The sequence below is a fragment of the Polistes canadensis genome, unplaced genomic scaffold (assembly GCF_001313835.1).
Source record: "Polistes canadensis isolate GaletaPanama2010 unplaced genomic scaffold, ASM131383v1 scaffold_79, whole genome shotgun sequence".
NCBI classification, from domain to species: domain Eukaryota; kingdom Metazoa; phylum Arthropoda; class Insecta; order Hymenoptera; family Vespidae; genus Polistes; species Polistes canadensis.
The window spans coordinates 420,448-433,484 of NW_014569626.1; the positions used below are offsets into that span (position 1 = coordinate 420,448).

The 13,037-nt window shown below is 30.9% G+C and overlaps 2 protein-coding genes across 5 annotated transcripts; one reads left to right on the forward strand and one right to left on the reverse strand.

Annotated features, from left to right (window-relative positions):
• The first annotated feature begins 1,689 nt into the window (after positions 1-1,689).
• On the forward strand, positions 1,690-3,131 carry LOC106786640 (39S ribosomal protein L47, mitochondrial). Its single transcript, XM_014748250.1, has 5 exons — positions 1,690-1,905; positions 1,994-2,161; positions 2,229-2,443; positions 2,519-2,678; positions 2,749-3,131. The coding sequence occupies exons 1-5, from the start codon at positions 1,784-1,786 to the stop codon at positions 2,888-2,890; spliced, it is 807 nt and encodes a 268-aa protein (XP_014603736.1). The 5' UTR covers positions 1,690-1,783; the 3' UTR covers positions 2,891-3,131.
• LOC106786636 (pleckstrin homology domain-containing family M member 2) lies at positions 3,056-10,998 on the reverse strand. 4 transcript variants are annotated; one of them, XR_001381672.1, is made up of 11 exons: positions 10,836-10,998; positions 10,336-10,663; positions 8,673-8,868; positions 8,341-8,528; positions 7,653-7,847; positions 5,890-7,590; positions 5,577-5,801; positions 4,932-5,513; positions 4,732-4,851; positions 3,901-4,653; positions 3,056-3,773 (listed from the first exon to the last, which is right to left on the reverse strand). XR_001381672.1 is itself a non-coding variant. In XM_014748239.1 (10 exons), exons 1-10 carry the CDS (start codon positions 10,994-10,996, stop codon positions 4,537-4,539), a joined length of 3,813 nt encoding a protein of 1,270 aa, XP_014603725.1. In that variant the 5' UTR covers positions 10,997-10,998; the 3' UTR covers positions 3,850-4,536. The 4 variants fall into 4 exon arrangements, 3 of the variants coding, with proteins under 3 accessions (XP_014603725.1, XP_014603726.1, XP_014603727.1); XM_014748239.1 differs by lacking the exon at positions 3,056-3,773 and having other exon boundaries at positions 3,850-4,653; XM_014748240.1 differs by lacking the exons at positions 3,056-3,773; positions 10,336-10,663; positions 10,836-10,998 and adding exons at positions 9,017-9,210; positions 9,363-9,920 and having other exon boundaries at positions 3,850-4,653; positions 8,341-8,545.
• Between the last annotated feature and the right edge of the window lie 2,039 nt (positions 10,999-13,037).

Sequence of the window (13,037 nt, forward strand, 5' to 3'; positions counted from 1 at the left end):
GCAACAATCAGAACACATTAGTGACACGCATTTTCTTTATTACATTGCATCAAGTTTAAACGCAATGTAAATTAAACGTATTATTACAAAAGTTAAATGTCTTGCGAGTAACATTGTCACATATACTTTGAAAATGACCAATTTTATTATCGCACAAGACCTTTAACAAAAGCGTTTACTATACTTGTTAATCATTAGGATGAAATGTATAAAAGAGTGATCATAATACTCTAAGAAGAAGATGGTGAAGATCAAAGACAGGTAACTTAGCCTGAGTGTCGAGCATTTATGTGATTTTAGCAGCATGCGGTATATCTTGTTAATGTTTAAGAATTCGTTTTTTTTTTTATCGTTAGATCAATTATTACAATGACATTGTTTTGAGGTATGTGATCTTTTTAGTCGAAGGAAAGTCACATCGAAGATCACTCTCAAATAATATCAGTTTTTTTCATGTAGCCATGATGAAACTACAGACATTACTTGAAATCTAATGCAAGAAGAAATTGCTTAATCATTTACTTTCCAATCTGAATTTTGTAAATGATATTCATTTTGGTACATTCCCAAATTTGTGAAGAATATTCTGCAGTTTACGGTTTGATTGTAGTTTCATCGTTGCTCTAACACACAACACACTGATATGCGCACATAGTATATGTGTATACATAAGAGTATATTTTCGATGAAGTTTTATATAAATGAATGCACTATTCAATTTTAAATAATAATGAAAATGAGAAAATGTTGAAAAAAAAGATAGTACGAAAAAAAAAGAAAAAGGAAAAATTTTATATCCATATCTGATGAATAATTATTAGGTCACGATTGTATATATATATAGTAGTTTTTTAAGGACAATATATTATTTTTATCTAATTATAAGCGAATTTACACTGTCTAAAGGTGCCTTTTAACGAATTTCGGACAAATTTTATCCTCGAGCATAATAATCTCTTATAATATTTTTTTAAAAGATGCAATTATGTATTTTGAATATATGAAGTTTATTATAATTATAGAAAATTGATATTTAATTGTCAATTTAATTATCATTCTGAAAATATTCGTTCTATCATAACTAAATATGAATTTTTCAAGCGAAATTTTTTTTAATGGTAACATTTTATTACGAATAAAATAAAAAAATGTATCTCTGTATTATAATAATAATTAACGCCTTGAATATCAAGCAAACGCGCAGAAAAAAAAGCAAAAAAATTTATAAAAGAATCCCTATTAGTTTAATAACATTGTATGATTTAACTCATAGTTTGTGATAATAAATATTATAATTATTACGATTTTTTAGTAAATCAGACATTTTTCCATTTTTTCGCATAGAATTATTCAGGATTTAAAATACAGATATAACTGCATATTAATAATATACTAAAAGCAATTAAAATATCTCTGTATAATTATTCAACGCATTAACTTATATTAATTATTAATATTATTCTCAAATTGTGCAAAATATTAAATAAAAAAATAAGAAAAATTTATATTAAATTACTTACTTACGACCAGTTCGTATCCACTTAAACAAATGAAAGTTATCTCCGGATTGGCTGAATACTGGCAAATCGTAGACGAGCTGTGATTGGCTAAAACACTGGCGGATCGAAGACGAGCTGTGACTGGCTGAAACACTGGCAAATCAAAGACGAGCTGAGATAGCTTGTCCTTTTTACAAAAGCGCCACCACGTGCTTAAAAAATAAATTAAATCTATGTAGGGTAAACAATTGTAGTAAACAATTTAATTAGAATTTAATTTAAAAATGGCATCTTTAACTAAAATTATGCAAATTTCGAAATGTGTAAATAATGTGACAAAACTTATTTCTAATTTATCATTATCCGTCAACACTAATTTAGTTTCCAACACTAAGTGTTTTCGAAGGTTATATTGATCATATTTTACTCATTTAATTATAAGGTGTTAATTGTTTATAATAAATTTCAATTGTTATATTTTCTAATTAATATAGGTTACCTTTACAATCAAGCGTATTTTTACATACTTCATCGACAAAATATGATTTAATGGAATTTTTTGATGATCAAAAAAATTGGGGTAAAGATATAGTCAAAGTTGGACGCGAATGGAGGGTAGATGAATTAAGATTAAAAAGTAATGAAGATCTTCACAAGTTATGGTAAATTTAATTATTGAACGATCAAATTTATGTTAATAAATAGCAATTGTAATTAAAGAAATTCCAGGTTTGTTTTAATTAAAGAGCGTAACATGCTCTTAACGATGGAAGAAGCATGCAAAAGAAGTTATAAAATATTTCCAAATCCTGAACGCATTGATAAAGTTGATATGAGTATGACCAATTTAGAAACTGTTGTTCGTGAAAGAAATAAAGCTTATCATTTACTCGAAACCGGAGAAACAGGAGAACGTCCAGGAAAACTTGTATATAATGCACTCGGTATACCATGACAAAACTTTCATTTGTACTTTCATTCCTATCAAAATCAATTTTACAGTGTTTTATCTTTTATAGGACTTAAATTTTATTACCGTATGCGTGAATATCTTGTACCAAAGTTTATGAACTCGAAATGGTTTAAAAAACACCACTTTGGATATCATGGTTTTGCAGTACACAAATTTTTGCGCCTGTATAGAGAAAAATTATGGAATACTAAGCGCAGAGCAAAAAAGTATGTTTATTATATTTTGCATCATATGCTGTAATTATCTATTTGATTAATTATTTTTTTATCCCTTCAGTCGTGAGTTTAATCAAGCTATAATGATGCTCAGAAGATTCCCAAATTTAGACATCAATGCATTGAAAGAGAAATATCCATCAGTTGACATAGAAAAAGCAAAAAATTCTAAGAAAGCGCAAGGACATTTTACCCCAATGTAATAATGACTGTTTTATGAAAATATAATTTATAATAACTTAATGTATTATAGAGATAAAACAGTTGTTAGGCTTTTGTCAAGGTTGTTTTTAATGAAATCAAGTATCGCTTAACATTAATCAAAAATTATTCTTACGAATGATTATGGAATGTAACAGGCTCGTTTATTTGACTAGCTTGGATTAGTTTTATTTGTTTTAAACTGATATAGTATTTTTGTTGAATAAAAATTTATGTAGAAAGTACACAGATTTGAATGTTAATATTAGATGACTGTAATACGTAAAAAATCTATTTCTGTATGCTTTCCACATAAAAGAAAATAATATATAAAAAAAAACAATAGAATACGATGCATAAATTAACATTACTAGGATATATAACATATGTATCACATAAATCAAACGATATTAAATCTACACCGACAATATAAACAAAACAATAAGGTGAAAATTTTAATTTAATAATTTATCGTTAATAGATTATTGAATAACTCTACAAAATTATCAAATTATAGAATTGGATATTAACTATTTTTTTTCAATTATAAATAAAAAGCTGCCTACATAACTTACTTTTTAGAATTTGACGAAGGTACATGTGCCTTTTAGTGTGTTGCTGGTAATCATAACTATATAGTCGTTTATAATTTTATGAATATATGCACTCTATATATAATTTTAATAATATACAACTGTTTTATTATTTGTCTTGCCACGATACTTCACAAGATTTTACCATTACAGCTCCATAATGATTCGTGAAGTCTTTTAAATCATTTAATCCAATAGTGTGAACGTAAAGCATTTAAATCTTATGTTTGAGATCATATATGTAACTTTATATTTTTAAATGTTTCAAGCAATCTTCGTGGAAAATCATAACCTAATGAAAAGTTAAGATATTATACAATAGCGTTTGTAAATAAGAAGGTACGATTGTAAGAATAATATTAGAAAGCTCTGTTATCTGTATCTGTATTAGGAATGTTAATCATCCGTTATATACTCACCGTATAAGCGGTATACAGAGTATTAGATTATTTTTTGCAAAGTTAATTTAAGCTTATGATTTCTTTTCCTTTTTGTTTAGAGAACATTTTCTCAAAGATAATTAATTCATTGCAGTTAGTGCATATTCATTATCCTATTTTCGTAGATAAATGTGAGTACATAGACACTCATACATGTGATTTAACACAATCCTTCACAATTGCCATTATATTACAATTCACGTACCAATATAAATTACTAGTAAATAATCAGGAAACCTTATACTAAGAGACAGTATATTGCACCACTTTGTGCACGCGGCACAATTAATTAATATCATTTAAAATTACTAAGTTAAAATCAGGCAACCTAAACATTCAATACATTACTCAAATTTTCGATTTAATTTAAAACTAAAATATAACATATATGTACGTTGTAATTTCTGCATAGTATGCTACTTCTTAGTAACATAGCACTTAAAACGTGTAGTGTATTATATCATTGAAAGTAAAATTCATTATTTTAGGTTTTTTCGATATTACCTTGTAGGTTATCAATATGCAATTTTTTGTTCTTTTTTCTTTATCGTGAGATAAAGTAAAATATCTTTTTAAAAGTATTTCTATTGTGTCTCTATTGATACACTTTACTGTTTATTCGACTGTTGACGGTAATAAATATTGCCAAGCATATTCTAAATCTTTACTAGCATCCGAACAGCGTCGATGAAGTTTATCTTCTGGAGGAAGCGTAACCATAGGAAATTCACCCTAAAATGTCATAAGAAAGTGTTAAGTAGTTGTTAATCAGACAATGTCATTTTGTATATGCATCAATAATGATCATACCAAATCCGCATCGGCCCATAATGTTTGTAATATCTCTCTAAAGGTACAGAGCTCTGTATAATTAGTAAAATATATAACCCAATCACCGCTACTTTCGTGAACCTCCCGGCATGCGAATTCCTAAACATTTGAAATATCAAAAGTAATAGAAACATTGTCAAAAATAAAATAAAAGTAGTAGTATATTGTAGTATAATTACCAATATACACCAAGATTGTTCAGGTAAGGGTACTCTGAATGCTGTTAAGTCTTCCACAGAAGCACAGGATAATGTTTGATTGCGTTGAGTACCTGGATATACTTCTTTCATAGCAACTAGATGTCTGGTAGTCGTGATAAGACTACAAGGCATAGGCTCTCTCTTATCTGAACAATCAAACAAACCAGATGCACTCTGCACAAAACTCTGCAACCATTCGGAAGCAACATATTCATCTGGAGCAGCAAATTGAAATGCTTTGTTTGGTTTCAAAAGTATTTCAAATGTATGCGGTCTATGGGAGTTGGGAATTCTTCTGCAACCTTGACAAAGGCCACCTTTTAATGGAATGGCACGTTTAGGAAGGCGTTGATTTGAATCGGTAAACATGTAAACTACACCGCCTTTAAGAACAAAATATCCAGCTTCCCAAGGATTTATTGGTGCATTGGGATGTATTTGCTGATAAGTATGAGGTCTAAACATAAGATCTCCTTCCTTGGTTGGACCACATGGTGTACTTGGAGGAGACATGTGTTCATCCTCCATATAAATAAGACTGTAATGTTCTATTTTTTCATCCTACAAGTGATATTAATATTAGTATAAAATCATTTAACTAATAATATAATATAATTTACTTACAGGATGTACAGCAGTATCGGACAATATCGACTGCTTCAAAATATGCATGTCTTCGTAACTTAGTTCTTTTACAGCTGGCAATTGAGGTTTTGATGGCGATCTTCTCATAGCTATTTCCAAGTGTGTAATTAATTCAGAAGTGGTTTGCGAATTGCCAGTAGAAAATAGATACTGCATCTCATAATCGGCGTTGGAGATTAGAATCGTTTGTGCATTTGGTCCAATCTGGAAAAAATTTAAAATTTTTTCGTCAGAGTGTATTATTTAATTAGGAAAATTATGTGCGAAGGATTAAATAATATATTTTTGTTACCATTATAACATCAAGCTCGTTGTAAGGAATCACGAATTGATTACTGTAAGAATGATCCATCTTTGAGCCAGTTAAATATAATGTTTTATCCGTTAGTAGCGCGATCATAGGCTTGCTTTCTCCATTTGTCATGTATGAACTTCTAACTTTATAAACTTTATACAATTCTTCTGTCTTGTCTCTGTAAATATGTTTCTTAAAGGTTTCTCGCAATTTTAGGCTTATTTTTTCTCCACTAAATTCTTGCTTTTCTGCAGCAACATTCTCTTGTATTTCTCTATCAAGATTATCATTAAAATCCTTAAAGGAATCATAATTAGCTTTGACTCCTTTGATGTACAAGGGATTAGCCTTCTGTGGTTTCTTCGTTTTCTTATTTTCAAATTTCCTTTCTGTAATAGATCTCAAAAATCTACTCAACAATGACGTTTTAGATGGTGCATGTCGTAAAGGAGGTGCCAATAATTTATTACTACTTTCACCCGTTAATATCGAGGTCATGTTACGTTTTTTAGACGGCGAAGCTAAGTGCCTATTAATCTTACGTTCTTCTAAATCAGAAGTTGTAATGCTCTCTACGTCGGACCAATCACTAGAACTGGCATATTTCTTAATGTTTAACGGTCTCGGCATTTCTACTTTTACTGGTGGATCTTCAACAATATTACCATATTGTTTTTCAATGATATATGCTTCTTGCGCCTCGTTCTCTTCTAATTCTATCTCCATTTTTGGTCTTAAACTTTTAGCAGGATCCTCTTGTCCTTCTGGTGAACCACGTTCTGGTAAAGATAGACCGCAAGAACATTTACAATTTTTCTGGCACAAGGTTTGGTTGCATAACTTTTCTGCTCCTTTTTTCTCAAGATCACTATCGAATACGCTCGATGACGACGAAAAGGAATAATAATCAGAATGCGCGTTTCTTGTATTGGTACTTTTTTTAACATAAGGAGAATCTCCGTGTCCGCACCAACTGTAACGTCCCTTCTGAGCATCCTTTTTTTGAATTGAGTTCGGCGTTAGAAAGCTCATGGAGAAATCAGCATAGCTTTCGTCGTCATCTAATTTCATTGTTTTTAGAATATCTTCGTGAAAACTAACACGTTTTTTGCTTTCACCACGTTTCTTCTTACGTTGTCTACGTTGTACTATGGCTTCAGAACTAGAAGTTGACAGAATGCTCGCATCTGTCATGCTAAGTGTGTTCAGAATACCATAAGGAGGCTCTATGTTATCGCAATCAGAAATGGTCATGCTCAATTCCAAGAGATTAGTATCATTATTAATCACGTAAGAATTACGAGGATCTATGTTCTTCTTGAAACTATAGCTGCCATCCCCATAATAGCTGCTTCTTTTATTTATTTCTTTAATTCCGTTATCGCATTTATTGTTAACAGCATCCAAGTGAACTGTATCAAGACTTCTGCTGTAAAAATCGTAGCCTTTTAAAGTGTCCAAACTCGAACAGTTGAGTTCGTTATCTTCGAGCTTTCGAGTTAAATTTTGATTAGCGATGTCGCTCTTTGTCATAATCACATTTTGAAATTTGCTAACTGCAGGAGACTGCATTGGTGTTTTTCCATCCTCGCTAGAATCACTCGAGCTAAAATTCTTGTTCTCTTGTATACAGTTGTTAATAATAACTTTGTATCTGTTATTTCGATAATCTGGGATATCATCCATCGAAGAATCTTCCTAAAATACGTGTCAGTGTCAAAAGAAATACAAGGTCAAATTAATAATATAAGATAACTTACTTCTTTATAACTGCTGGCATCAGTTTCATTCGCTAAGTCCATGTCACTATCGAATGCAACACCACTATCTCCGGGAGAGGCTAAGCTCGAGCATACGCTAGAAGATCTTAGATGTAAAGATAATACAGTTCCAGAAGAGTTTATGCTCATAGGCCTTTGTGGCATATAATTGCAGATGTCCAAGTATGTCACATCCTATATTTAAAATCAACATTTTATTTTACAAAACTATTCTTGATATTATAATATAGACATACTATTTTTTTATTTAAACAAACTTTTCCAAGCACTAATTATATATATCGTATTCTAATTGTAAAAATATACTATATACCAAGATAACATATTGACCCTACAATTTATAAAAGCAGATATGTGCGTATATACAACTCTTTCAACAAGACATAAGTTATTTATTACAGAGATAATTGTAACTAGGGGGTGATATTGATATCTGCATGGGGGAAGTCTAATAAAAACTACATCACAAGTTAAAGGAAAACATCGTCCAATTTTAGTCAACATATTGCTATCTTATAAAATAAAAAAAATAAGATTATCCAAGTTGCAAACAACAATATAGAAGTAAATAATCATGACGTTAAAATATACAATTGAATTATCTCATACAAGATAATAAAAATTTCGGATCTGCCATTTATGTTAAATAATATCTTATTATACTTACTAGTTGTAGAGTGAAGGAGACATTTTCTAAACCAGCAAGGAGATTTACAAGTTGGTTTGTCTTATCGGCATCGCGAACAAGTGCATGTTGAAAGTATTGTTTCTTTAAAGTTTTAGTATCCCGTAGTAAGCAGGCTAAATAACTTTCAAAGCTGCCTTCGCTGAGGGTATGATATAACCATGCTCTACCTACAAAATATAAATAACTTTTTTTGGAATATTCCAATTTTCAAGTATTATGATACTTGATAATAATTATTTTCAAAAATAAATATTAAGATGGATAGAATGTAATTGCAATGAAGCATATTCGCACATTTTGCAAAGACTCACCTTTTCCTATGGAAGTTAGTACACTTTGGAGTGCATGAATCACCACAACAGTATCCTGATGACTTAGTTCTCTTGCTGTACCCCAGTATCCGTGTCTTTCTATGCGTAAACCATGTCTCAGGGCTCGATCTAGCCAATAAACAAGCCAGGAATCTCCATCCAAGACTACGGTACCATACAGACTCTGAGCGTAAACCTAATTGATATAAATCAGATGCATTAATAATCAACTAAAGAAGAGAAGAAAATCTATTATAAATGAATGTGTCAACATTCTCATCTTATTAAAAAAACTAGTTCTCACTGGATCACTAAAGTTAAGCGACAATGGACATGGTTAGTACTTGAATAGGTGACTGCTTTCGACCACCTTTTGCTATTGACTCCAAAGAGAGACATCAGAAGTGTGGAAAGATGCTGTTAAGATTTCTCAAACCCGTAGAAGGGAGAGTAACAACGACGATTTATTAGAAACGAATGGACACTCGATGACGGTACAAAATATAAAAATCTTTTAGAACCGATCCAACAATTGTGTCTGAAAATAGTACATGTGTTTTGCAATGCATAAAATGTATATAAAAATAACCGACACACGACGTGTCCTTCTTAATTTACTCGTGACACAGAACATTGCTAAATTTTATTTCTATCTACTCATCTCAAAGAAAGAAAGAAAATAATAAGAACCTTATCGCGGGAATTATTTCAGCTGTGTATCTTAGGCGAATTAAAACAAAGAAGACTGAAACTCGAGGAGAGGAGACTTCGAAATGTGCGATAACGTTTGAACGATTGTTTGATAGACTTGAAATCAAGATAAAGAAAAGAAAAGATTAACGTAGTATTGAGTATGATTAGAAGAACATGAACAGTAAACGATAGTCTGCTCGTGTAGGAGCTCGCGCTAGCTGACAGGATCGCGTGTACTGCGTGTCTGTGATGATCAGCAGTTCTCCTACTGTCATCTTTGACATTTCTCAGAACTTTTCGACATCTTAATAAGACATTTAATGAAACAAAAAGGATGATGAGAAAAATGAACAACAAAATGTATATCAACGTTGTCCTTTTTGTTATCCTGAGAGTATAATCGAATTCAACGATGAGGAATCAATTTGGAGTCCCCTCTGACGTCATCCTCTCAATTTTCCTTATCAGACTTTCGCGCGGCGATCCATAAACTGCATTTCCTGTATGACTGTGCGCGTGAAAGTTAGGCTGAACAGTAGTGGAAAAGGAAGGAGAATCTAATATAGATCTATTGAGAGATAGTTAGCTTTTTTCTTTTCAATTCTCTCACTCCACTTTGCTTCGTTCTTTCTTTCTAACTTGCATTGCGAGTCAAACGTCGATTTTTCTCTTCGATATACTAAACGACTGGTGTGTGCGCTGTGCAAAAGTATATAGGTATTCTGGAATATATAGATATATATATATATATATATATATATAAATGTAGTTGCGAATACAGAATATATACATAAATGGCCTTGGATATTCATACGACACGTTTCTATGTAAAAAGAGATAGGAAAAAGAAAGGGAGAGGGATATATGGTTGTAAGAGTTTTACCTGTACACACGCCACATACACACATATATAACATTGCACTCCCAGCAGCAGTAGCAGTACATATACACGCTACACACACACACTCACCAATTTGACGGCTTTCGTTAATTCTTGAAGAATTCTACTCTTGGATAGGACTTTGTCGGTGCAAAGGTCCATGTCTTCCTGACCCGGCATTTCGCAATTCGATGTTGTTACATCTTTCTTGTTGAGATAATTGAGAAATTTAGAAGGTAAAATAGTTAAGTTCCTAAGGGACACGCCGAGCACGTCTCTGATACGACTCGAAGGGATTGCGCTGGTACAATTCTCCTCGCCGGCTGGACTCATTGATTTTTTAGAGGCGCGCAAGTCGCGCGCTAAATTTGAAGCCGCTATGCTGGACGACTGACGTTCAATCCAATCTGCCACTCCTCTTTAAAACGATTTATCTTTTATTTCTTCTTTTTTTTTTAATTCTTTTAAATATATCAAGTATCTATATACAAATCGATAATAAATAAAATAATTGCCTGGTATCTCTTCGGCATAATATAAATACGAATTCAAAAATAAAGAGAGATGAAGAATGGGTTAAGGATACTCACAGTAATCGTGCTTGCAAGAGATTACAAATCCAGAATAAAGTGTCGAGAGCTTGCCAACAGGTCGTGGATAATTCCTGCTCTATTCGATAACGTATTATCTCTAAGTAAGCGCGAATATGATTTACATTTCTTTTCTTTTTTATTGATTGTAGAATCCTCATCGCTGAAAAAAAAAACAAACATTAATAAATAAACTCCCGAATGCAAGATAAAAAATGATATTTGATGAGTATTTTGCACGATTAAACTATTCTTATACTTGTTTTTTATAATAATATTTTCAAAATTTTAAATACCTTTCTTGTTACCACCTTGTATGAATTTAAAATATTATTCGTTTAACCTACAATTTGCGAACGCTTTTTCTCGAGTTTTTGTGAGTACCTTCTTGCATTCTCATAAAAGGAATTTTCTTCTTACTCCAAAAAATGTTGCAATTGATGTAAATGACAATAAAACGTTGAGAAACTAGCAAATTAAAGACACAAAGGATAAAATGTATATGCTGAATAAGAAAGACTTTTCAAGTACTTTTTGAAAGGGTTACAACTTCAGGGTCAAGTGCATGTCAAGAGTTGTTAGCTACTATGAAATAATGTGCAATTTGTCTTACCCATTTAAATTCACTATTTTGCATTATCGTTGATTCTTTTTTTATTTTATTATAAACAATAAATGAACAAACAAGATTGTATAATTCATTATTAGATTTTTAATAGAATTGATCGATTGACTAGCATATTGATTGATCATATTTTTAATCCACCCGGTATATTGGATGACATGAAATGACTACAGTAGTCATTATTTAAAAATTAATACGAAATTAGTATTTAATTGTTTTAACCCTTTGCACTCGAAGCTTTTTTCGCTCGAACGAACCAGTAACTCAAGATGAATTTCTTACAACTATCTTATAAAATAACAGGCCATATTCTATTTTTATTTGTTAATAATCTCAATTTTGTGATAAGTTTGTATGTGTGTATTATTAAATAAAAAAAAGAACCGCGTAATTCGATTTTAATCATTATTGAGATATTGTTTTTTTACTCCCTCTCATGGGTTGAGTATCTTCTCTACAAACACTTTCAAATTATTTAAATTACCAAAGATTTTACCGCTTTTATCATCCTCTGAAGTCAACGGCACGCGGCTTTTGTTTTTTTATTTCTTAACTAGTACTAGTTATGCTACTAACCTTGCCCATATTGCTTGACTTTAGTGATCGGCCGGGAACTTATAATTTAACGCGATTAGGTAGTTGATTCATTATAGAAAATTTGTTTTTTAAATAAAAATAAAACCTGTGCTACAAAATAGAAGAGACAATTTGCAATTTGTAGATAAAAATAACTAATTAGGGAATTTTTATTGGTATTTTTTTTATCTCACTGTGTATATTAATAATAGTTGGTTACAATGACTTTAGCAGTTAACGGTCACAAATATCTCGAGGGTGGAAATTTTCGATCGAGCATTTATTAGGAAAGATTATTTAGTTATAAATTAGTTCGAGGGAGAAGATCATAAAGAAGGGAAAGTAAATTCTGATAAACACGTTCGTTGATATCCATTAAAAAAATATTCGCATTATCTGCGAAAGTTAACGGCAGAAGTCGTGCATTTTTTTCTTTGATCGTAAGTTGCAAATCGTTACAAGAGGTCGAAGTTGACGATTTTTTAAATATCTTTTTTTCATTCTCTCAAGTTTTATCGCGGCGTTAATAAACGCGCGTGCTGTGATGTTAAAAATATATTTTAATTAAATCAATTATATTACTTTTTCTTTCGAAGAAAGAAGGACGACCGATAAATTCCAGAAGCATTTCCTGAATTCATTCCTCACAGTTCCAGATCATCGAGACCATTTATCCAAATCCTTCAATATTAACGGTAAAATTCAATTGTTTATTACTTTAATAATTGCATTAAAAAATGTGCGATTAATTATAAAATATAATGAGATTAATTTAAACATTTCTCGTCAATACCGCTAAATCGTATCTTTCGAGACAAGATAAACGCACAATTTTTATTTTATTATCTATTTATTTATCGTTAATGAGATAATTTATTTATTTTTTCATAAGAGAGAGATAGACGATAGAAACGAAAAATAGTAGGTTATGTTAATTAATGTCCAAATTAATTATGTAACCTCAAATATTTCAAGTTTGAACGGTAATTGATTAATTAAAA

Excerpts from the sequence above, each read along its gene's own strand:
- LOC106786640 (XM_014748250.1), top strand. The coding sequence starts at position 1,784 with ATGGCATCTTTAACTAAAATTATGCAAATTTCGAAATGTGTAAATAAT. Across the intron at positions 1,906-1,993 it reads AACACTAAGTGTTTTCGAAG|GTTACCTTTACAATCAAGCG; the intron begins GTTATATTGATC and ends TAATTAATATAG. Across the intron at positions 2,162-2,228 it reads GAAGATCTTCACAAGTTATG|GTTTGTTTTAATTAAAGAGC; the intron begins GTAAATTTAATT and ends AAGAAATTCCAG.
- LOC106786636 (XM_014748239.1), bottom strand. The coding sequence starts at position 10,996 with ATGAGGATTCTACAATCAATAAAAAAGAAAAGAAATGTAAATCATATT. Across the intron at positions 4,852-4,931 it reads AACAATCTTGGTGTATATTG|GAATTCGCATGCCGGGAGGT; the intron begins GTAATTATACTA and ends TCAAATGTTTAG. Across the intron at positions 4,654-4,731 it reads TATGGGCCGATGCGGATTTG|GGTGAATTTCCTATGGTTAC; the intron begins GTATGATCATTA and ends ATGACATTTTAG.